General features: G+C 38.2%; 1 protein-coding gene across 1 annotated transcript in view; it reads left to right on the forward strand.

The window, feature by feature from the left end:
* LOC127415454 (rab11 family-interacting protein 2-like) overlaps positions 1–23798 on the forward strand; it is a 43355-nt gene continuing 19557 nt past the window's right edge. Inside the window, exon 1 of the mRNA XM_051654207.1 lies at positions 1–449. Within this exon, the coding sequence (XP_051510167.1) occupies positions 106–449 (344 nt within the window). The 5' untranslated portion in view covers positions 1–105. The remainder of the gene's footprint in view (positions 450–23798) is intronic.

The following is a 23798-nucleotide window of genomic DNA, read 5'->3' on the forward strand; positions in this document are numbered from 1 at the left end:
CCAGCGACACCGGAGAGAGTCAAACCAAAATCAAACGGGCTCAGACGAGCGAAACGCATCTTTTCGTCCCGGTTTTGTCCTGGACTTTACCAAACAGTGCCGAGAATGTCTTTGGGTGACCAGCAGTGGTATCCCACTAGCGCACAGGTAACGGTGATCCAAGCACGAAACCTGCGGATCAAGGGCAAAAATGGCACGAACGACGCCTATGCCATCATGCAGGTTGGTAAGGACAAGTTTTCCACGTCGGTGGCGGAGAAATGCGTCGCTCCCGAGTGGAAGGAGGAAGCAACGTTCGATCTGCCGCTGTTCCATCAGGGAAACGCTGACCGATGTACGCTGTACATCATCGCAATGCACCGAGCCCTGGTGGGGCTGGACAAGTTTTTGGGGCAGGCTGTCATTAACCTAGTGGACCTACACGCCAGCAGATCGCGCAAAAAGACGGGGTGAGTAGCATTCTGTGATATTTGGGAATATAAGTGTTGTGCTGGTGTTTGAGTTAGTCTTTGCATAAAAAAAATAAAATAAAAATAAAATGAAAAAGATGAAACACTTCAGCCACATTCTTGCAGTTTGCCCATCAAACTTAGTATTAAACTACATTACACTTAAGAATTTTCACTCAAAGATGTTTTTAAATGATTTGAGTGTTTTACATATTAGTTTAGCATATTGTAATGTTTTTAGTCCCTGTTTTTGAATGGGTAGAGCTCAGAACTCCACCCTTGTAAAACAATATTAGGCAGGTAATAGTACACTTGGCCTCCTCCTGAGGACTGATCCGTTTTGTGTGTGTGTGTGTGTGTGTGTGTGTCCCCTCATGAATATTATACAATCATCTTTAATCACTAAAGACATACTAAGACACAGGGCTGTTTCTAGCTATAAGTGGTATAAGCGCTTGGGGCCCCGAGTCAACAGGGGTGTTTTATTAGATTTTTTTTAAATATATATAATTATTATTTATAGTAATTTATTGTTAATTTATATAGTTATTTATTGTAAATGTATTATTGTTATTATTGTTATTATTTATTTATTTTTGCCATTTATTATGTAATAATATACACCAGTAGGCTCCAAGTAGGATTTTGCTTAGGGCCCCCATATAGACACATTATTACCCTGATTAGATGTTTCAAACGTCATGTTTCCGCCACATATTAGTCTTCTTTAATCTGATTATTCATTGCCATTTATCAGTAGTTGTCCATCAAACTGCATCGTGACATGAAAAAACGAGAGGGTGTGTGTACATATTACATTACATAGGCTTTGTGCTCTTTGACAGTCTTTTTAGATGTTTTCAAACAGTTAGCCTATGTAGCTGGGGATAAGGATACTTCTATTTATGGAAGCACAGAAGTCATGTATATATGAATTTGTCATTACTATAGTCACCTTTGACCCTCTGAACTCAATACACTTTTGTCCATCAATATCATACATTATACCCTACATCTGCTGTATGGTTTGAATAATACAGCTATTTCATCATTCCCAATGCTCTCTTTTGTTCATCTTGAATCATTTGGCTGTATTGCTTGCTAAGAAAAAACATGTCACAATGACACCATGGAAGTTTGTCCATCCGATCAGAGTTGTCATAAAGTGTTAAATAGTTTACTTTAGTGTTGTAAAACTTGTAGATATTTGCTCTTACAGACCGTTTTCAGTCTTTAAGGAAGAGGAAGCTCAAATGTCAAAAATAGATTTGATTTGGGGTGTTTTAATAGGTTGTTATTGAATCGAGATATACACCCCTGACAGTTTATGATTCATCATGGTTAAATTTAAAAAATGTGTTTTTAAAATCACTTCTCAGTAAGTGAGGAGTAATTTTATTTATAATAACCAAGATGATTCACATGATTATTATTAGCTTCAGATAACAATGTGTGTCACATTCAAGTATGACAGTTCTGGAGGAGGTAGTGCAATTGTGATTAACTGGGAGTAACTTTGCCTGTTTATCTTCAGTTTTATCTTTAGTCTAGTTACTGTCGAGTCAGTTCTAGCTTTTTCCACCAGATTTGTTGCTACATCCTTAAATGATCTGTTCCCGCTTCAATTTATTTCCCAATCCAAGGAAAAGAGATTAATTGAGTAAAATGGTCCACCACAAGCTCACACAACCAGTCTAACCATATTACAAATAATGACGTTTTAACATTCCACTCCACCCATCCCAGCCCAGTACAATAACATTTCTCTTTGCTAGTCATTAACTGACAGCCATGAGTCACACCCAAGGTTGGGCTAATGGTGTGTGACAATGTACATTAGCTTTGACTTTCTAACCTGGACCTGTAAGGTTAATATATGTGTTCTTTGGTTTGGGTAGTTCTGGTTTATGCAATTCAGTAACTTTAATACTAGCCCAACCTATTTAGACAGATTCTCAGATGTTGTTATGCAGTTTGATCCTCTTCCTTAAACCAGATCTGATGTGAATGAAGACTTCTTGATTTCATTGCATCTTTACCTGAACACAGCTAAAGTTTCACTGCTGCCCTTGGAAAGTGAAGAGAGAGCTACATCTGGCAAAAACATGATTATTCATGGCTAAAATATAGTACAATAATGTAGTTTGTTCTCATATTGGACTGATGCCACCTGCCATTCATATTCAGGCCCAGATGGAATTGGTAACTGAGAGCGCATTATCAAATTAGTGCACATATTTAATTAACAAAAATGTATTCCATGGGGGATGTGTGGAACTTTGTAACGATGGGCAGTCCAATTTTGTGGAACTTTATGCAGAGCTTTGTGGGCGCTTATTCCGTTGGGACCTGCTCATATTCAGTTTGGCATAACCTTAATATTTTCCAGGATGAAAAACAAAGCAAGTTCCCAAATATTTGCTCTTTTAGTTTCACGAAGGCCCATAACCACCATGCGATTGTATGAGGAAACTATTATAAAGCCATTTTCTACTTCTCTCTTATGAAAATGGGTTTTTGTGTTTAGACAAGGCAGCTTTTTTTTTGGCCGATACTAATGATTGTTGTTATTGACACTCCATGGTTGAATACACTGCAAGCATTTTATCATCTGTTGTCACTTAGAACACAAGCTAGCCATAAAATCGTGTTTCCTTTCTTGTGCACGAAAAAGCATACACCTGCAGAATCCCAATGTTAAACTTAGAACCATAAGTCCAAATAACTTGTAGGGCTGGTATTGATATAGATTTCCAGATTTAATTTGATTCTGATTTACAAGCTCTCGATTTAATTCTGATTTTGATTTGATTAGATTTTAATATTAGATTCATTTGGATATATTTTAGTCATAATGTCCATCTTGCTTACATATGAAAGAAATTCTCTCTCAGCTAACACTGTAAATTATACATGGTACCTTCTAACTTGGTACATCATGAAAATATATATTTTAAAACTGAACAACAGGGCCCACACAATGCAGTTCAGTTGTAACATATATAATAATCAATAGAGGTAGACCAATATATTGGTTTTACCAATTAATTGGTGCTGATAGCTGCTTTTTGGGATTTTGGTTGAACATCTTGGATTTTATTTGTTTTGGGCTCCTGTAGTTTCTATATCTGTGCCTGTCATGGTAAAAATAAATAAATAAATAAATAAAAAGACTAAGAAATTTTTTAACATTCTATAAATCGATTTTAAAAACTATAAAATTAATCGGTGATCTGCCTTTTCCACCACCTTAGTTATCGGTGTCAGCAAAATCCACTATCGACCTACCTCTAATAATCAACACAACCAAAACTGAAATAAGCTTTAAAGTAAACGTAAAAGATCAATCTTGGGATTTTAAGAATCGTTATCGAGATCATTCAAAAAAAGATTGCGATTCATCATAAAATCAATATTTTTACCCAGCCCTAATATCCTGGGTAATAACTCCGGACAAGGGAGTAAAACGTTGCTCTGACAGAAATGTTTTTTTCTTGTTGTTCTTTTCAAGCAGTCATTATTGTGTGTATTGCAAACAACACATGCTTTATGGGATGGTAAATGTCACTTTTAAGGAGTATTGCATGTTATCTTCTTGCTCAGAAAGCTCCACACATTTCCATGCAATTCCAACTACAGTAATTCTCAAAATTACCCACTCTTTGCATGTTTGCTTATTAAATATTATGACTAATTTAATAATGTTTCAGCTACCAATAAGAATGTTATCAGCCCCTTTTAACACTTATCTACCATACTGTCCCCAACAATTGTCACAGCATATACACTCACTGAGCACTTTATTAGTAACACCTGTACACCTACTTATTAATGCGATTATCTAATCATCCAATCGTGTGGCAGCAGTGCAATATATAAAATCATGCAGATACGGGTCAGTAGCTTCAGTTAATGTTCACACCATCATAATGGGGAAAAAAATTTGATATCAGTGATTTCAACCATGGCATGATTGTTGGTGCCAGACAGGCTGGTTTGAGTATTTGTGTATCTGCTGATCTCCTGGGATTTTCACGCACAACAGTCTCTAGGGTTTACTCAGAATGGTGTAAAAAAACATCCAAATGCCTTGTTGATGAGAATGGAGAATGGCCAGACTGGTTCGAGCTGACATAAAAGGCTATGGTAACTCAGATAAACACTCTGTACAATTGTAGTGAGCATCTCAGAATGCGCAACATGTCGAACCTTCAGGCAAATGGGCTACAACAGCAGAAGACCACGTCGGGCAGTTTATTAGGACCATAGTGTTCTTAATAAAGTGCTCTGTTAGTGTAGATAGATAGATAGATAGAACCTTTGATAATTAGTTGCAGTGTCAGGTACATTACTTGCACTTGCAGTATACACATGCTTGGTTAAGATTATGTTCTAAATGACCTCTGTCCCTTCAAATAGTTTAATATTTATAAATCTTTGAGCTTAATTTCAGTTTAGCTTTGAGGAAATGAGGGCTGTTTTTTATACAAATACAGAGAGCAGACGAGTTTCCCTTTATTTGCCTACTGTATTAGGTCAGCTTGCTGATTTTTCCATGAGCTGTCCTGTTCTGCCTAAGTACAGAGAAAAGGCAGTCTGTTTGCCTAGGGTTTGCCCCAGTTCACATGTTCACCATCTAAGGTTAGCGTTTACCACAGTACCTGAGACTATACATAATTGTGAATTGGATTTAGTTGTGATGTGACTGTTAGGGTGTATCCATGTAGTGTTACATTTAAAGCTGTAACACAGCAAAGCAATCTCAGATCATCTTGGATAATCTTGCAGTCATATTGTAATTTTTGTAATCTATGAACATGATGTTTATTCTAATTTTGCATTTCTCTCTCTCTCTCTCACTCATTCTTTCTCAAATACGTTGACACACGGGGATTGAATTTTGCCTCTTCTAGCTTTTCTTTGTGCGTTATGGTGTAGTATTACTGTCCTACATCAGGGTAATGTTGATATAGCAGCTTTTGACATTGAGGAGTAGGTCAGATGTTCGTCACTTGAGAAGAATAGCTAAGAATGTTGTTGTGATGCTACAGTATAGACCTTTTAATTGCATTATTAATAAAAATGCTGTATTAACAGTTAAACAGTTTCTGAATGATGACTATAAAATGTGCTTTACATCAGTCTACTGACTTTGAAACTTGCATTTCATATGAATATTAAGCTTACTTACTTTTCAACCAAAGTAGTTTAAAGTTTTTAGATTGCAAGGACAATCATTAGCTGGCCTTTTTTAGGGATACATCCTGATAGGTCTCATTTGAATTCCTCTCTATTTTATTAGTTTACAAATGATTAGTGGATCTTGCCAAAGCAAACATCACTATTACTATTGCTGGTGCTAGGGATTTGAACAAACCCCTAATCCTTAGGATTAAACATAGGAATGTAACTCATCCCACACCATGACGAACATCAATGATGTGTCAAATCATGTGGCTAGTTGAGGAGAGGTTTGTTATTACTTTTTGGAATTGTATTTTTCTAAAAGTCTTTTGCCAGTCGGGCAATAAACGGGCAAAAAGTATTGATACTTTTTTCTTAAGAAAATCTAGCCTAGTCTATAATAGTTATGTTAGTAGCTTAGGTCCTTTAAGGTGTAAAGTAAATCAGAGTGTTGTATTAAAGAGATGAAGGAAACTCCTAAGAGAAATTAACGTCAAGTGATCTTACAGTTCCCTAATGATTTTGCTATGCTTTTACAGTATGTAGGCCAACTTTCCCAACATATGTCCTCATAAGCTCTTAATGAAATGTTATCCCTCAAATAAAAGAGCAGAGTAAACTTGCTGCACCAGTTTGTTTTTCAGTATTTGAGTGGCTAGGGGCCTTGGTGTAGTGTTTCTCATTAAACATGATTCTGTGTACCTTGTTTAAATAAAGGATATCCATGAAATCCAGTGGTTCCTGTTAACCCTTTTCTCATATGCTCCATACACAGAAAGGATCAGTCGCCAAATAAAATAATTTGTTCTTGTTTTTTTTTTATTTTGCATGCGTTTTATTTTTCCATTTATTTTTCTTTTAGTGAAGTTTTAATACTTCACTCAATAACAGCATTGCTAAGTGTTTTTATTAAAACTTTATAATCACCTGAGACCCGAGCATGACTGCTGTGTGCATTTTCCATTTCCCTTTTTTATTTGTAACTAGTAGCACCTAATAAACAAAGCAAAAAAAAAATCTAGAGAAAATAGTTTTGCTAAATATTTATGTCCACATACGTGGACAGTGAGACTACGTTGTGAAATTTTAAATAACACTAAGCTATAGAAAGTCAGATTTTTTTTTCATCAGAATAAATAATTCTTATTTAAAGTAATGTCCAGCATCATCCAATCACTGCAAACCCTGTTAAAATAAATGTAGCATTATGAAATTCTGAATCTATGTACCGAATACCATTGTCTGCCAAACATGTTGAGTGGTCCAATCATCATCTGCAGCCTGAAACTGAACTTTTGGTTGGATTGTAGGAGTGAATGCACTTGGCTGCATAAAGAGCTATAGGTGCTACCTTGCTCACTATTTAGTGAATGACTTAACCCCCAGTGTGCTGTCTGTCTGCACTGGCCTCAGAACAGTTCAAAATGCACCTTATTTTCATCCTAACTCCATGTAAATCCTCTGAAAGCAACATTTTTCAGCTTTTGGATGAACCCATTTATTCTCAATGTGAAAATGCACAGTAAATACACTGCCTAGCCAAAGAAAAATTGCATACTCTAAAATTTCGTTGGACCGCTTTGATTACAGCTCGCATTCGTCATTGCATAGTTTCGACAACTTTATGCAACGTCACAACATTTATTTCCATCCAGAGTTGCATGAATTTTTGGCAGAGGTCTTGAATTGATGACGGGAGAGTTGAACCACTCTGTAAAGTCTTCTCCAGCACATCCCAAAGACTTTGAATGGGGTTAAGGTCAGGACTCTGTGTTGGCCAATTCATGTGTGAAAATGATTCCTCATGCTCACTGAGCCACTCTTTCACAATTTGAGCCAGATGAATCTTGCCATTGTCATCCTGTAAAATGCCCATGCCATCAGGGAAGAAAAAATCCACTGATGGGATAACCTGGTCATTCAGTACATTCAGGTGGTCAGCTGACTTCATTTTATTGCCGTATAACATTGCTGAGTCTAGACTTGACCAATTGAAGCAACCCCAGATTATAACACTGCCTCCAGAGGCTTGTACAGTGGGCACTACAGTATGCATGACAGGTGCATCGCTTCATGCACTTCCCTTCTTACCCTGATGCGCTCATCGCTTTGAAATAGGTTAAATCTGGACTCATTAGACCACATTACTTTTTCCATTGCTCCACAGTCCAATCTTTATGCTCCCTTTTTTACGATGTGACTTCAAGTGTTTTAGTGATCTCGGATTACGATCATTCAAGATTTTTTTCCAAACACATTTCTTCTGCAAAGCTGACAGTTCACCACTATCCTTCCAGGTTTTAATAATGCGTTGGACAGTTCTTAAACCAATTCTAGTGATATCAGCAATCTCCTTACTTGTTTTCTTTGCTTGATGCAGGCCAATAATTTGCCCCTTCTGAAACACAGTAACATCTTTTCCATGACCACAGGATACGTCTTCCGACATGGTTGTTTAAGAAATGAGAAGCCACACGTTGCATCAGTTAGGGTTAAAATAATTGTTGCCAGTTGAAACATATTAATCACTGCAATAATGATCCAGTCATAGGCTCTTAAGTATCTGCTTATTTAAATCCAAACGGCAACTTATTTTTTGGCCAGGCAGAAGGTTGAAAGTTATTCAAAATAACTAACATGTTTTTCTACTTTTGAGGAATGCGGTGCCAGAGTTCACATATGTGGACATCATGTTTATCAGCGTGCTGACGAGCGAAAAATGAACGTGTTTTTTTAAAGCGGCATATCAAACGAAACTAGAGACACTACTCTTTACAACCAAACAAGTTTCAATGAAAAAATGTAAAGATATTTCTTACCAGAGGCACTTTTTGTTGTTTCAAGGAAATCGACGGCATGCTGTTGTGTCACGTGACTTGGTGCGGCAGAAGTTAACGCTTTAAATGAGAGTCTAGAGTCTTGTGAACAGTATTCAGTCGGTTTTATTCATTTAAATTATGTGTTGCGCATAGCGAATCCAAAATAGCGAGTCCTCACATGAGGCAGCGGGATCACACAAGGATAAAGTGGAAGCCCACCACCACCTCTTTATTGTCTATAGTCACTTTTTATAACACTGTTACTCTAGTCCAGAAATTGAGACATGTCGCAGGCTGGACTCAAACCTTCATTATCCATGTGCGCACCATGAGATGGGAATCGTAAAAAAAATTAGGGCTGAGACTATCGATTATTTTGGCACCCAAGTAATCTAAAGAATATACTGATTGCATAAAGTTGTAAAGGTGAAGTCACGTTTGGCTAAAATCATTCATTAGCCTAAGTTTTGATGCACTCTACAATTGAATAAGAACCACAAAATAATTTTGCAAACAATATCTAAAGCCAACAGATACCAAAAGCAGATATATAATATAAAAAATATATATATAATTCAAGCTGCCAGAGATTGTGCCCACCTTTTCTTTTTTTTTTTTTTAAATGCAAGATCTACTTTTTCTTTAACTAGTTCAACATGATGTAGATATTTCAGTTTAAAACTCAAATATGGGAAAACAGGCTATGGAAATAAAATATTTTATCTTTTGGAAACAATGTCTGCCCACCAATCTGGTTTATTGAGGATGAGTTCTATTCATGGTTGAACTGTTTTATGGAGATAAAAAGCCATTTTATTTGTTTGTTGTTTGGTTTTTGTTTGTCTTTTAAATATCACTTACATGCAACACAGAATACAGTACAGTTTCCACTCAGTTTTGCTTCAGGTAAGCCAAAGTTTTATATTGTGTCTGCAGGGCGTGAGACGCACCGCTGTGTGGCTTTAACAGCTCATGTTAATATTTGACTGACAGTATACAGAGCTGAGCTTTATTTAGTAAAGTAAAGTTCTCTGGGTTCCCATATTGAGTTTAACATGTGGTAATGGTCATAAACTATAAAATATTTATTGGAAGTGGGGCATTGCACACTATTACAAACTTCATCATGAATCATCATGAAATCTAATTAACATTAGGAGGAAGATCACATTTACATTTAAATTGTTTAAAATGTACACAGAATGGAACACAAATTTAAATTAGCAGAAAATAACGTGTGGATCCAATCAGATTTACTGAGCAGAAAGTGTTTGTGCATCCGTCACTGCTTGTGTAACTTTAATTAAATCCGACGGACGGCTTTTCATAATATTATTTTACGTTGCTTCATAAAAGCCTATATAGCAAACGATTGTGTAGATAAATAGGTTTAGAGTGCATTCTAATGTGTTTTTCTATGTTCAGCGTGTCCCGTACGGAAATGAATGGCTCACCTTCTCTCGCGCATCTAGATGCACAGCACCGCACATCGCATGCAGAAGAACTTTTCGCGTGTGTCCAGCAGGTCTGTGGAAACTGGGTGTCATCTTTTTGAGTTCTATTGCATTTCTGAAGTGATGTTATGGTTTTTCAGGTCTTGCATTGATTTTCAATTCTAAAGTTAAGTGCTCTCACAAAACCTACTTTTTTTAATTGCTCCTAGACCGTATGTCTGATTTATTAGAACTTTTGCACATTGAGTGACACTCATTACAAAATGTTCTGGAATTCATGGAGATAGACCAAACCGTTTTCGTTTACCGCATCAATGAATTCGATGGCGGTACATAAAGTACCTGCACAGTTTCAGCACAGTGACATCTACTGGTCAAGAAATATGAAAAATTGCTATTTTTGGCTGAAAATCATGAGACTGGTGTCTTTATACTCCAATGTGTATACAGAGTCGAATGCAACCAAAGTCGTTTTAGCAAGTCAGTCCACTTGGCGGCCATCTTTGGAACCCTCTCGGGCAGGCTGGGTATCTATTTTTCTATGTAAACAACCAGTATACAAGTGCAGCTCCAATCTACTTGAATGGGGAAAGACCGAAATCTCCAAAACAGTTGGTTTTCCTGGCTTGTATAGCTAATGAGAATGTTCATTCTCGAGTTGATTGACAAGCAATGCCTGTATCTAAAAGGTGACTGGCTCTTTTACCTGTAAGGCGGGTCTTTCTTTTCTACATCCGCTGGCCGTGGCCCGTCTCTGCTAAATAGTCTCTGATGATACCTATAATTTGATGTCGGCCATGAATTGTCTTGTAATATAAGCAATTCTACTAAAGTTTTTTATACTGCTTTTCTTGAAATCACAATCAGTTATGTCCAATCATACACTGCCGGCCAAAAGTTTGGAATAATGTACAGATTTTGCTGTTTCGCAAGGAAATTGGTACTTTAATTCACCAAAGTGGCATTCAACTGATCACAATGTATAGTCAGGACATTACTGATGTAAAAAACAGCACCATCACTATTTGAAAAAAAGTCATTTTTTTTATCAAATCTAGACAGACCCCATTTCCAGCAGCCATCACTCCAACACTATCCTTGAGTAATCATGCTGAATTGATCATTTGGTACTAGAAAATCACTTGCCATTATATCAAACACTGTTATTTGGTTCGTTAAATGAAGCTTAACATTGTCTTTGTGTTTGTTTTTGAGTTGCCACAGTATGCAATAGACTGGCATGTCTTAAGGTCAATATTAGGTCAAAAATGGCAAAAAAGAAACAGCTTTCACTAGAAACTCATCAGTCAATCATTGTTTTGAGGAATGAAGGCTATACAATGCTTGAAATTGCCAAAAAAAAAAAAAAAAAAAAAAACTGAAGATTTCATACAAAGGTGTACACTACAGTCTTCAAAGACAAAGGACAACTGGCTCTAACAAGGACAGAAAGAGATGTGGAAGGCCAGATGTACAACTAAACAAGAGGATAAGTACATCAGAGTCTCTAGTTTGAGAAATAGACGCCTCAAATGTCCTCAGCTGACAGCTTCATTGAATTCTACCCGCTCAACACCAGTTTCATGTGCAACAGTAAAGAGAAGACTCAAGGGTGCAGGCCTTATGGGAAGAATTGCAAAGAAAAAGCCACTTTTGAAACAGAAAAACAAAAAGAAAAGATTAGAGTGGGCAAAGAAACACAGACATTGGACAACAGATAACTGGAAAAGAGTGTTATGGATCTTAAACCCATTGAGCTTTTGTGGGATCAGCTAGACTGTAATCCATATCTATGGCGAGTGCTACAGGAAGTGTGGGGTGAAATGTCACCTGAGTATCTTGAAAAACTGACAGCTAGAATGCCAAGGATCTGCAAAGCTGTCATTGCTGCACGTGGAGGATTTTTTGATGAGAACTCTTTGAAGTAGTTTAAGAAATTCTGAACAATTTTTTCAAATTGTAATAGTAATTTTTCATGTTATTAATGTCCTGACTATACATTGTGATCAGTTGAATGCCATTTTGGTGAATAAAAGTACCAATTTCTTTCCATAAGAGCAAAATCTGAACATTATTCCAAACTTTTGGCCACTAGTGTATGTCCGCGAATGATAGCACACTGGCCCTAATGCTAAGAACACAATGTAGTCTACTCTTCAAACTGCTCAAAACACAGTTAGTCATTGCAATTGAGGTCAAATTAGGAGGAGCAATGTTTTATCAAGGACTTTTTTGTTAGAGTTTGCCTTTCCCTGTGTGGAGAGAAACTGCTAAGTATTGCCTCCTGTCATTGCCTTGTTGGGGGGATGTTAGCTTAGAAGTTAGGAATGTGTAGGATTTTGACATGAATTCCATTTGTCAAGTTTTTCACAGGTTCTCACATCTCTGGCATGCTGCTTCGGAAAACATGAGACATGATGGTATGGATCGAAACATAAGAGCTGAGCCCTTCACATTTGGGAAAGAATTACAAAGAATAACATTACAATCTACATTAAAGTCCACATTAAAATCAGGATGCAAAATGTAGGCTAATTTAAACCTGGAAGTTTCAAGATTTTGAAACATGTAAATCCATGCAAATTGATATATAAATATAAAATATGCCCTATTTCTAGGTCAGAAATTAAATAAGCAAATTTGTGATATTGACAATGTTAACTCATGTTCAATGTTTCCTTGCCTTTATTGAAGCACACAAGATGCTCTTTGGAACATTCTCAAATCATGTTGGGATAACATCGATCATCAGTGTAATTTTCACTGAAATTGTTATTTAAAAAAACTATAAATAAATAAATAATTAGAAACATGCAAAATAGAAGCATTTTCACAAGAGGAATTGTGAACCCCACTGTATTTATGGAAGATATGTATAGTGTGAAAGTGACTATAAAAATTTATTTTATTGCAAGGTGACTTATTAAAGGAAATTAGGTATCTGTTTTTCAGCTGTGATGTTCTGTACTCTCAGTTTGTTACGTGTCTGTTGTTCACATTCCCTTTTGTCTAAACAAACTTTAAGGCACAAGCTAATCTATGGGGGCCGGCATTAGGACTGTAATTATCTTGAAAGAACTTTCCTTATCCAATTCCAAACAGTGACATCCTCATGAAGAACATTCCTTGTACTGTGATTCCTGATAGGCACCATTTCCCCTTAGTCTTTCTTCCATCCAGAAACTCCAGATTTTAGTTTCCTACTGTGAGCTAAAGTGTAAGATCACTAACTTTTCCATTCTGAATTTGAAGGTTTCTGCAAAGCTACAGTAAATTTGAACAAAGCACGTAGTAGGGTTGCGCTGATACCAAAATTTTGGCTTCGGTATGATACCAGCCCTGGTACCTCGGTATCGATACTAACTCGATACTTAGGCAATTTATAAAATAAAAATAAAAATTCTTATAGATAGAAATTATGCCTTTTCTGTTCCATGTTAAATGTTTTAGTTAAATGCTATGATCAAATTGTGTTTAATCAAATACATACTGTACAGCTTTAATCAAATGAAAATATAATACTTTTCAACTATATGTATATATATATATATATATATATATATATATATATACACACACACACACACACACACACACACACACACATATGAAAAGACAGATGCAATTAAGACCCAAAATAGATAGAAGGACTGTGGTGAATTCTCCAAGAAGCTTTGAACATCCTCTCTGCCAACAACCAAGGAAAACTGTGTCCAGGTGTTTCTAGGAGAATTGGTGCTGTTTTGAAGGCAAATGTGGTCACACTTAATATTGATTTAGCTTTTTTTATGTTTACTGGACTTTGTGTGACATTAACTGATAAATGAAAACTATTTATGACATTATTTTTGAAGACATCCTCACTATGCAACATGTTTCACAAGTGCTTAAAAAGTTTGCAATTTTCCAAGCTGCTTAAAGGCAACGACTTGCCAAAACTATCGTATGTTTGTATGTATGCGATAGTTTTGGCAAGTCGTTCAGGACATCTACTCTGTGCATGACACAAGTAATTTTTACAACAGTTGTTTACAGACAGATCGTTTCACCAGTGGGTCAGAAGTTTACATACACTAAGTTAACTGTGCCTTTAAGCAGCTTGGAAAATTCCAGAAAATGATGTAAAGCCTTTAGACAATTAGCTTCTGATAGTAGGTGTACCTGTGGATGTATTTTAAGGCCTTCCTTTAAACTCATCACCTCTTTGCTTGACATTATGGGAAAATCAAAAGAAATCAGCCAAGACCTCCACAAGTCTGGTTCATCCTTTGGCACAATTTCCAAATGCCTGAAGGTACCACGTTCATCTGTACAAACAATAGTACACTAGTATAAACATCATGTGACCCATGTGCGCTCCGGAAGGAGACGATTTCTGCCTCCTATAGATTAATGTAGTTTGGTGCGAAAAGTGCAAATCAATCCCAGAACAACAGCAAAGGACCTTGTGAAGATGCTGGAGGAAACAGGTAGACAATTATCTATATCCACAGTAAAGCAAGTCCTATATCGACATAGCCTGAAAGGCTGCTCAGCAAGGAAGAAGCCACTGCTCCAAAACCGCCATAAAAAAGCCAGACTACAGTTTGCAAGTGCACATGGGGACAAAGATCTTCCTTTTTGGAGAAATGTCCACTGGTCTGATGAAACCATGACCATAATGACCATCATTATGTTTGGAGGAAAAAGGGTGAGGCTTGCAAGCCGAAGAACACCAACCCAACCGTGAAGCATGGGGGTGGCAGCATCATGTTATGGGGGTGCTTTGCTGCAGGAGGGACTGATGCACTTCACAAAATAGATGGCATCATGAGATAGGAAAATTATGTGGATATATTGAAGCATATTGAAACACCTCAAGATATCAGCCAGTAAGTTAAAGCTCAGTTGCAAATGGGTCTTCCAAATGGACAATGACCCCAAGCATATCTCCAAAGTTGTGGAAAAATGGATTAAGGACAACAAAGTCAAGGTATTGGAGTGGCCATCACAAAGCCCTGACCTCAATCCGATAGAAAATTTGTGAGCAGAACTGAAAAAGTGTGTGCGAGCAAGGAGGCCTACAAACCTGACTCAGTTACACCAGTTCTGTCTGGAGGAATGGGCCAAAATTCCAGCAACTTATTGTGAGAAGCTTGTGGAAGGCTACCCAAAACATTTGACCCAAGTTAAATAATTTAAAGACAATGCTATCAAATACTAACAAAGTGTATGTAAACTTCTGACACTGGGAATGTGATGAAAGAAATAAAAGCTGAAATAAATAATTCTCTCTACTATTATTCTGACAGGGTATGTTTTCTATGATTAAATGTCAGGAATTGTGAAAAACTGAGTTTAAAGGAACAGTATGTAACATTGACATCAAGCGTTGAAAATGGGTACTGCATTCCAAATTCGAAATATTGGAGAGAGTTGTCTCCCCTGCCCCCTCCTCCCCAGACTCACCGCTCATGCAGGTTGCCAGGTTGAGGACACGCAACAGGAATGAGCAAACTGACAATGGCAAGCGACAAGCCTTACACTGTAAGTTGATCAGCTAATGTATACATTTGTAGTGTTTTTATTGTTTGCAAATTATAAACCAGCTCATGTGGGTTTTTTATAACTCTGTCAATGTTAGCTAGATGTATTGCTGGCTTCCATGGCTACAGCATGCTGCGTTTGCCTGCTAACTTGTTTCAAATCTGGCAACCCAGGGTGTTGAAATACTATTGGGAAATGGGCAGTGGGCGGTATCACACAGGCCAAAACGCAAACAGAAATTCCGGACATTTCAAAGGAGAATATACTGGCTGTTGCATTGTTTTCGGAGAAGCCAGTATTTCAACTTAGCATGTTTCCTAAATCTCTGATAACATATTATGATAATTGTATGCTTTAGTACAGTAAAGATATTACTTATTCCTCCTTTAAATGTATTTTGGCTAAGGTGTATGTACATTTTGGACTTCAACTGTATACATATATATTATTATTGGTTACAAAAAAAGCTGCACAACAGAGCTTTACAGTATTAATGAAAACAATCTGATTACCTGAGGCAAAAGGCTGCCATGGCTGAATCACAACACGCTGATATTCAGTACTCTTGCTTCTGTGATATTGCTTACAGATAATAATACTAATAATATAACCATTTAATATTGTATTATTGTTACTATAAGTATTATTACGACTGCTTTGTATATTAAACTTTTATACAGTAGTTTTTCTGTCGTAATGTCTTCAATTTCACGCAACCAGTAAAATTAAGCTCTCATTGCAATTGGATCATTATTGCAGTGATTAATATGTTTCAGCTGGTAACAATTATTTTAACCCAAACTGATGCAGTGTGTAGCTTCTTATTTCTTAAACAACCATGCCGGAAGACGTATCCCGTGGTCGTGGAAAAGATGTTACTGTGTTTCAGAAGGGGCAAATTATTGGCCTGCATCAAGCAAAGAAAACAAGTAAGGAGATTGCTGAAATCATTAGAATTGGGTTGAGAACTGTCCAACGCATTATTCAAACCTGGAAGGATAGTTGTGAACCATCAGCTTTGCAGAACAAATGTGGTCGGAAAAAAATCTTGAATGATCGTGATCGGAGATCACTAAAACGCTTGAAGTCACATCATAAAAAAATCAACAGTAGAACTCACGGCTATATTTAATAGTGAATGTAAGAGCATTTCCACATGCACAATGCGACAAGAACTTACAGGACTGGGACTAAACAGTTGTGTGGCCACAAAAAAAGCCACTTGTTAGAGCTTAATCGGAAAAAACAACTTCAGTTTGCTAGGGAGCATAAAGATTGGACTGTGGAGCAATGGAAACAGGTCATGTGGTCAGATGAGTCCAGATTTACCCTATTCCAAAGTGATGGGCGCGTCAGGGTAAGAAGGGAAGTGCATGAAGTGCATCATGCATAGTTCCTGTGGTTGATATGATCTGGGGTTGCTTGAATTGGTCAGGTTTAGGCTCTAGGCCAGTGGTTCTCAACCCTGTTCCTAGAGGTCCCCCTAATCTTACACACCTGATTCAACTTATCAGCTCATTAGTGGAGACTCAAAGACCTGAATTGACTGTCAGAAAAAGGAGATATACAAAATGTGCAGTGTTGGGGGGCCTCCAGGAACAGGGTTGGGGACCACTGCTCTAGGCTCCACAGTGTTATGCGGCAATAAAATTAAGTCAGCTGAATGTACTGAATGACCAGGTTATCCCATCAATGGATTTTTTCTTCCCTGATGGCATGAGCATATTCCAGGACGACAATGCCAAGATTCATCGGGCTCAAATTGCGAAAGAGTGGTTCAGGGAGCATGAGGAATAATTTTCACATATGAATTAGCCACCACAGGGTCCTGACCTTAACACCATTGAAAGTCTTTGGGATGTGCTGGAGAAGACTTTACGGAGTGGTTCGACTCTCCCATCATCAATACAAGATTTTGGCCAAAAATAAATTAAACTATATATGGAAATAAATGTTGTGACATTGCATAAGGTTGTCGAAACAATGCCACGTGCGCCGTAATCGAAGCTAAAGGCGGTCCAACTAAATATTAGAGAATGCAATTTTTTTATTTGGCCAGGCAGTGTATCTCTGGGTGTAAATAAGGTGGCTCCAAAAAACTGCTTTTGTTTTGTTCCCAATCATGTCAACTGTATCTGAGAATTTTGTGTTGATACGACAAAGCAATCAAAAGTTATAGCATTACAAAAATAATTTATCATAGTGTCCAAATGCCTCTCAAAACAAATACAACATAATAATTATATATAAGAACTAATTACATATGCAAACACAACAATGACTAAAGGTTTGCATAGCATGCAGACATGATTTTAGTAATGAGATTTCACAGAATGAGCGCCTTTTGACTCAGTCTGCATCGAGTCTGTGTCATTTACTTGGCGCCATCTCCTGGTGGCCATATGTAACATCGTGCTTCATATGGATTATCTAATGATCTATGCATCCGATTGCCTTCTGTGTGGGATCGTTTGAAAGATAATCACCTCATCTAAGTAATGGTATATTTTGTATATAAGCTAGTTGTATTCTACTATTTGAGAGCTTTCCAACAACATATGACACATGGCTATTTGAAGAGTTTGATGTTTTTACTGATTGCAATAATATGTACAGTGCAAATTTTGTTCATAAATTATCAAAACGGAACACTTCTGATTTGTCTGCTAATTTCAAAGCACTTGTTCAGTTTTGGTCATAATTCCTGCATTTATTGGAAAGCTTCTAAGCTTTCAAACGATATCTATTTTGTGTTGGTCAAGACTGTAGTTATTAATATTTTGACAATAGTTTTTTCTTGCGGGCCCACCAGCTGGCCCATCCAAGCTTAAAGGGTTAAAAAAACAAAACAATAAAAACAGACAATGTGCACTTTCTTGTCCGTTAATGTGATAAGCCACACTTGTGGTTACTCTGCTAGGACACCTGTGTAAAACTGAGGGGAATTGACTTCATACATCCACTAATAATCATCTCGAGACAAGTTCATTAAAAGTAATTGAAGTGGCTAAGCTGTTTGGAATGTTGGATCAGCCTCTCCCTCTGTGCACACGCCACGTTGAATCAAATTTGTCTGTGGGAGCTGCTGTGTGTCAGTGTGGCTGTAGACTTCCTATGATCCCTGTGTGCTAGAAAGTCTTTTATGACAACAGTGTGGGCAGGTAATGGCTTGCTGTTTTATGATTAAAGAAACTGAACTCTAGAACTCTCCTACCTGGCCGTTCTGATGAATAGAGGCTAATTGTTTAGCAGAAATGAAGGTATATCGCTGGCAAGACATTTGTTTGTTTTATCATTAGTGGGTTGGCATCTGTGACCTTTGCGATTTACTGATTCAGGGTTCAGCTCACATGTGAAATTGCAGTCACATAAAAACCTTTTTATGAGACATGTAAATGACCAGTCACGGTTTGTTTTGTTGTTACGTGCTATCTAGGAGTGTAAAAAAATATTGTTTCATATTGTATCGTATGATACAACGCTCACTATACAATACCATATGTATCGTATGATACATAAACAAACATATTATAGTGTAATTAAAACCAATCAGCACAATATTGAGAGCTGCGGAACAGTCTCCTCCCCTGAGAGGTGGCGCTGAGTGCTCACAGGAAAACAGAGCAACACACTTCTAGTACATACAATAGGCAAGAAGATCGATGACAAATGCTAAATAGATTGTACTGTAGCAGTACAGCTTGTCGAATTTGCCAAATAACAGTGTCATGTCCTGGTGCTACAGTACATCAAAGATGTAGTTTTATTTACGGCAACATCTCCGCGCAAATCGGTGGATTTGTGAGGCAGAAACAGCAGCAGTAAATTTAACAGCCACCTCTCCCAGCTGACACTGTGCATGACATGCACAGCAAGATGCTCATAAGTTATGAGTCATATAAAAAAAGAACAACGTAAGAAACCCACAATTATATGAGGCTTATAATTATCTGCTTTTGACTTCGAAATGTAAACAGCTTTGAGAACAACACTTACGCACATGTTATAAGCCAGTATTAACAGCGGTAAAGTTTACATGCAAAGTGAAACAGGGAAGAGGGAAAAAAAAATTACGTGTGCCGATCGTTTTTTGATCAAGACGCTAAATAATATTGGATTATGTACATATATCGTAAAACTAGAGGTCAGATTTCTCTCAAGTTTTTTTTTTTCACCACTAAATAACATTGAAAGGAGTTTTTTTTTCTTGCTACAGTCACTTCAGCTTGTTCACAGGGGGCTTTCAGACAATAAGGCCTGATTTTCTATAAAGCTGCTTTGAAACTATGTGTATTGTGAAAAGTGCTATACAAATATAAATGACTAGAGTGTAGACAAACTTATTTTCTCAAGAAGAACATGAAAATTGTGAGTTCATATTAGTTTTTCTCAACAATCAAACTAAATAAATTCAGTGCTGTTGTTTAAGTTACTTAGAGCTCTGCTTTTTGTTGCCAGTGTCAGACACTTTTGTGGCATTTATGATTTAAAAGACATTTATGTTGAATCCTTGACCTTGAAAAAGTTTGAGCGAAACATTTGTGGGTGCTCGTACCGTATCATGAGCCTATGCATCGTATGCATCGTATCGTGAAATTTGTGTATCGTTACATGCCTAGTGCCATCGTGTTACTACAATAATAGACCGGTGTTCAACACAGTGTCATTTAAACGATCCGCATAACCGCCGCAGATGTGTTTGAGCTCATAATATTAAAGTTTCATTCTCTCTTTCTCTCCTCAGCAGTTCCCTGTCACTTTTAACTTTCTTTTCTAATGATAAAAGGCAAATATCAATAAAACCTCTATTGTATACATCTGCAAATATGCAGATACCTTGTTTAAACAGATGTCATTCACAAACCTCACGAAAATCCAGCGTTTTCTTCCTGTTGAGTGCTCATCTAATATATTCCCCTGAAGCATGTATTTGATCAGCCAGAATCATGACGGTCACTACGTGAAAATTCAAGCAGGCAATCCAGGCTGTTTAAACTGTCAGGAGATAGAGGCTCGTGCTGGAGTCGCACGAGCATGTGAGTGCAACTTAAAAGTAAAAGCACTTCACATGTGCTACAAGTAAATGTCTTATTCACTATACACTGTATGTACAATTGGTTTGATTCAGTATTTTTTAAACGCTTTAATCACATTTCTTCCACTCTAAGCAAAGTGCGCCTGCAGCACACGGATCATGTTCCACTCAAACACAGGTTAAAAAACATCTGAATCAAAAACAGACAGTGCATCCAGTGTAGCCGGTTCTTTTAATAAATCATTCAAAAAGACTCACAAACTGACTTATTTTCAGTCAGCTGGTTGTTATTGCAAAATAAACCCCTTCAGTGTGATACAAGACCCATCCGCTTCGCTTCGGGGTCCTGATTACCCTGTCAGGGTTATTTTGCAATAACGACTGACTGTACATTATCCCTTACTTATAACCCTGGATAAAGAAACATTTCACTTTTTTGCAGTTTTTAAAAGGGTTTAGCACCAGTTAACCCGTATGAAACCATGCTCCAGAGAAGGGTTAGCACTTTTGCTTAGATATACACACCCCATGAGCTTTAACCCTATAACGCCATGTGTATCAAATATGATACACAATGTTTGATGGCTCCTGTTTCACTCACTGTTCAAGCTGATGAGCCAAACAACCTATGTTTAGCGTTTGTTCCACTCCAGTGTTTGTTCTACTCCAGCGTTTGTTCCACTCCATCGATTATAATTAAAGGTTTGAAAGATTCTACTCCTGCATCTCCTCTCTTCCTCTTCCACTCCTAGACACCAATGTTACAGAAGGACTGACCAACAACAAAGAAATACGGATTTACTTAACGGTTCCTCCCAACGTCCTCCTCTACTCCAGCGATCCCTCTAATCACCTCCCACTCGTCCAGACCCAGACAAATCATGGACTTTACCGGATTATTCATGGATTTATTTAAACAAGACCTTCCTCTCCTGGAATATGCTGCCAAGCTCAGTCAACTCGCCACTTCCTCCAATATCTTGGACCCCTACCTCTATTCCATCAATGGAATGGGCTTGAACTTTCACCACCCAACAGCCCTTCCGCAAGTGGAGAATCCTTCATTTTTGGAATATGTCAGACCCACACTGTCCCTACATCTCCTCTCACTTCTACCTACCCATAAGGAAGACCCTCACAAAGTCCTGGTGGTAGATCCCTCGCAGCCTTCCACGGCCCCTATCTCCACGCCTTCCACGCCCCCTATATCCATGGTAACTCCTCTCCATCCTATTCCCCTACATTTTGGGGGGGGGGCTCATCCTCTCCTGGTTCCGGTGGTCGATTCCCTGCTGCAGTCAGCAGCAGTGACCACGGTTAACGAGCCAGTGCCCAAGCCTGCCACGGTTAACGTGCCGGTGCCCAAGCCTGCCACGGTTAACGAGCCGGTGCCCAAGCCTGCCACGGTTAACGAGCCGGTGCCCAAGCCTGCCACGGTTAACGAGCCAGTGCCCAAGCCTGCCACGGTTAACGAGCCAGTGCCTGTAGCCTCGACCGTCCCAGAGCCAGTGCCTGTAGCCTCGACCGTCCCAGAGCCAGTGCCTGTAGCCTCGACCGTCCCAGAGCCAGTGCCTGTAGCCTCGACCGTCCCAGAGCCAGTGCCTGTAGCCTCGACCGACCCCGTAAACACGCTTCCTGCTGGCCGAAAGAGGAGAAGGAAAAGGACTCTTCCCCAATCTCTGCCCATGCTCATGACCATGGAGGTCGTTCCCCAGTCTCTGCCAGTGCTCACGACCACAGAGGTCGTTCCCCAGTCTCTGCCCATTTCCACGACAACAGAGGTCGTTCCCCAGTCTCTGCCAGTGCTCACGACCATGGAGGTCGTTCCCCAGTCTCTGCCAATGTCCATGACCACGGAGGTCGTTCCCCAGTCCCTGTCAGTGCTCACAGCCACGGAGGTCATTCCCCAGTCTCTACCCGTGCTCACGACCAGCTGAGGAAGTTCAACCTGCCACAGGCGCTGCTGATACAGTTCTACTCAGCGGTCATTGAGTCTGTCCTCTGCACTTCAATAACTGTCTGGTTTGGTTCAGCTACGAAATCAGACATCAGAAGACTACAAAGGACAATTCGGACTGCTGAGAGGATTTTTGGTTGCCCCCTGCCCCCCCTTCAAGAACTATACACTTCCAGAGTGAGGAAAAAGGCTGGAAAAATCACTCTGGATCCCACTCACCCTGCCCACAACCTTTTTGAACTGTTGCCTTCTGGCCGACACTTCAGAGCTCTGAGCACCAGAACCATCAGTCACAGGAACAGTTTTTTCCCTCAGGCTATCCATCTCATCAACAGATAAATTGCCTCATTGAGCAATAACTATGTGCAATACACAGTTTAGCCTTTTTTTTTTTTTTTTTTTTTTTTTTTTATATATATATTTATCCAACACATCCAACCTCTTCTGCCATTTCATTCCTCTGAGAAAAAACAAAAAAAATATTTGCACTGTACATAACAGATTTGTATTTGCACTGTACATAACAGATTTGTATTAGATTGCACTACATATGTGTATGTGTATGTATGTATGTGTGTGTCTGTGTGTGTATGTACTTATGTGTATAACTATTTTTATTTTATTTTTTATTATTATCTATGTTTTGCTGCTGTTTTTGTATTGTACACTGGAAGCTCCTGTCACCAAGACAAATTCCTTGTATGTGTAAGCATACTTGGCAATAAAGCTGATTCTGATTCTGATTATGATTATGATGTCATCTTAACAAGTTCCTGAGACCCAGCTAAAAAAGTTTTACAATTTCCACTTTTTAACTGTCAATATAGTGTTTGGTGCATAAAATACATATGATAAAAATTGTTTATTGAAAAAAGAATATTTTATCCATATTGTATTTGATGTGCTGAATTGAGCTGTGATACATTTCAATCCATATTTATAGACCAAGTTGAGGAAGTTGTCATGGCCAAACTCTCAAGCATTTTGTATCTCTGAAAAGCCCAGGGAGTCCTCTGATAATACCCCAAGATTTACACTAACATCACTAAGCAGAATTGCAAAAATTAATGTCATTCTGTCACTATTTACTCAGCGTAATGTCGCTCTTATCCTGACATACTCTCTTCTGTGGAACACAAAAGGAAAAATGTGAAAACTCTTCACACAACATTTATAGTGAAACTGAATAGTGACTTCGGGCTGTCAAATAAAACAACAACACTCTAATCCCATTGTTAAAGTAGTCAGTATGACTTAGCGCCATATTCCAAGTGTTCTAAAGCCATACAATCACACAGACTAAAATGTAAGATATTAATTCTTAAATCAAATCATCAACTCCTCTACATTGCCAAGAAAAGGCAAAAAGCTGAA

The sequence above is a fragment of the Myxocyprinus asiaticus genome, chromosome 24, assembly GCF_019703515.2.
Source record: "Myxocyprinus asiaticus isolate MX2 ecotype Aquarium Trade chromosome 24, UBuf_Myxa_2, whole genome shotgun sequence".
NCBI classification, from domain to species: Eukaryota; Metazoa; Chordata; class Actinopteri; order Cypriniformes; family Catostomidae; genus Myxocyprinus; species Myxocyprinus asiaticus.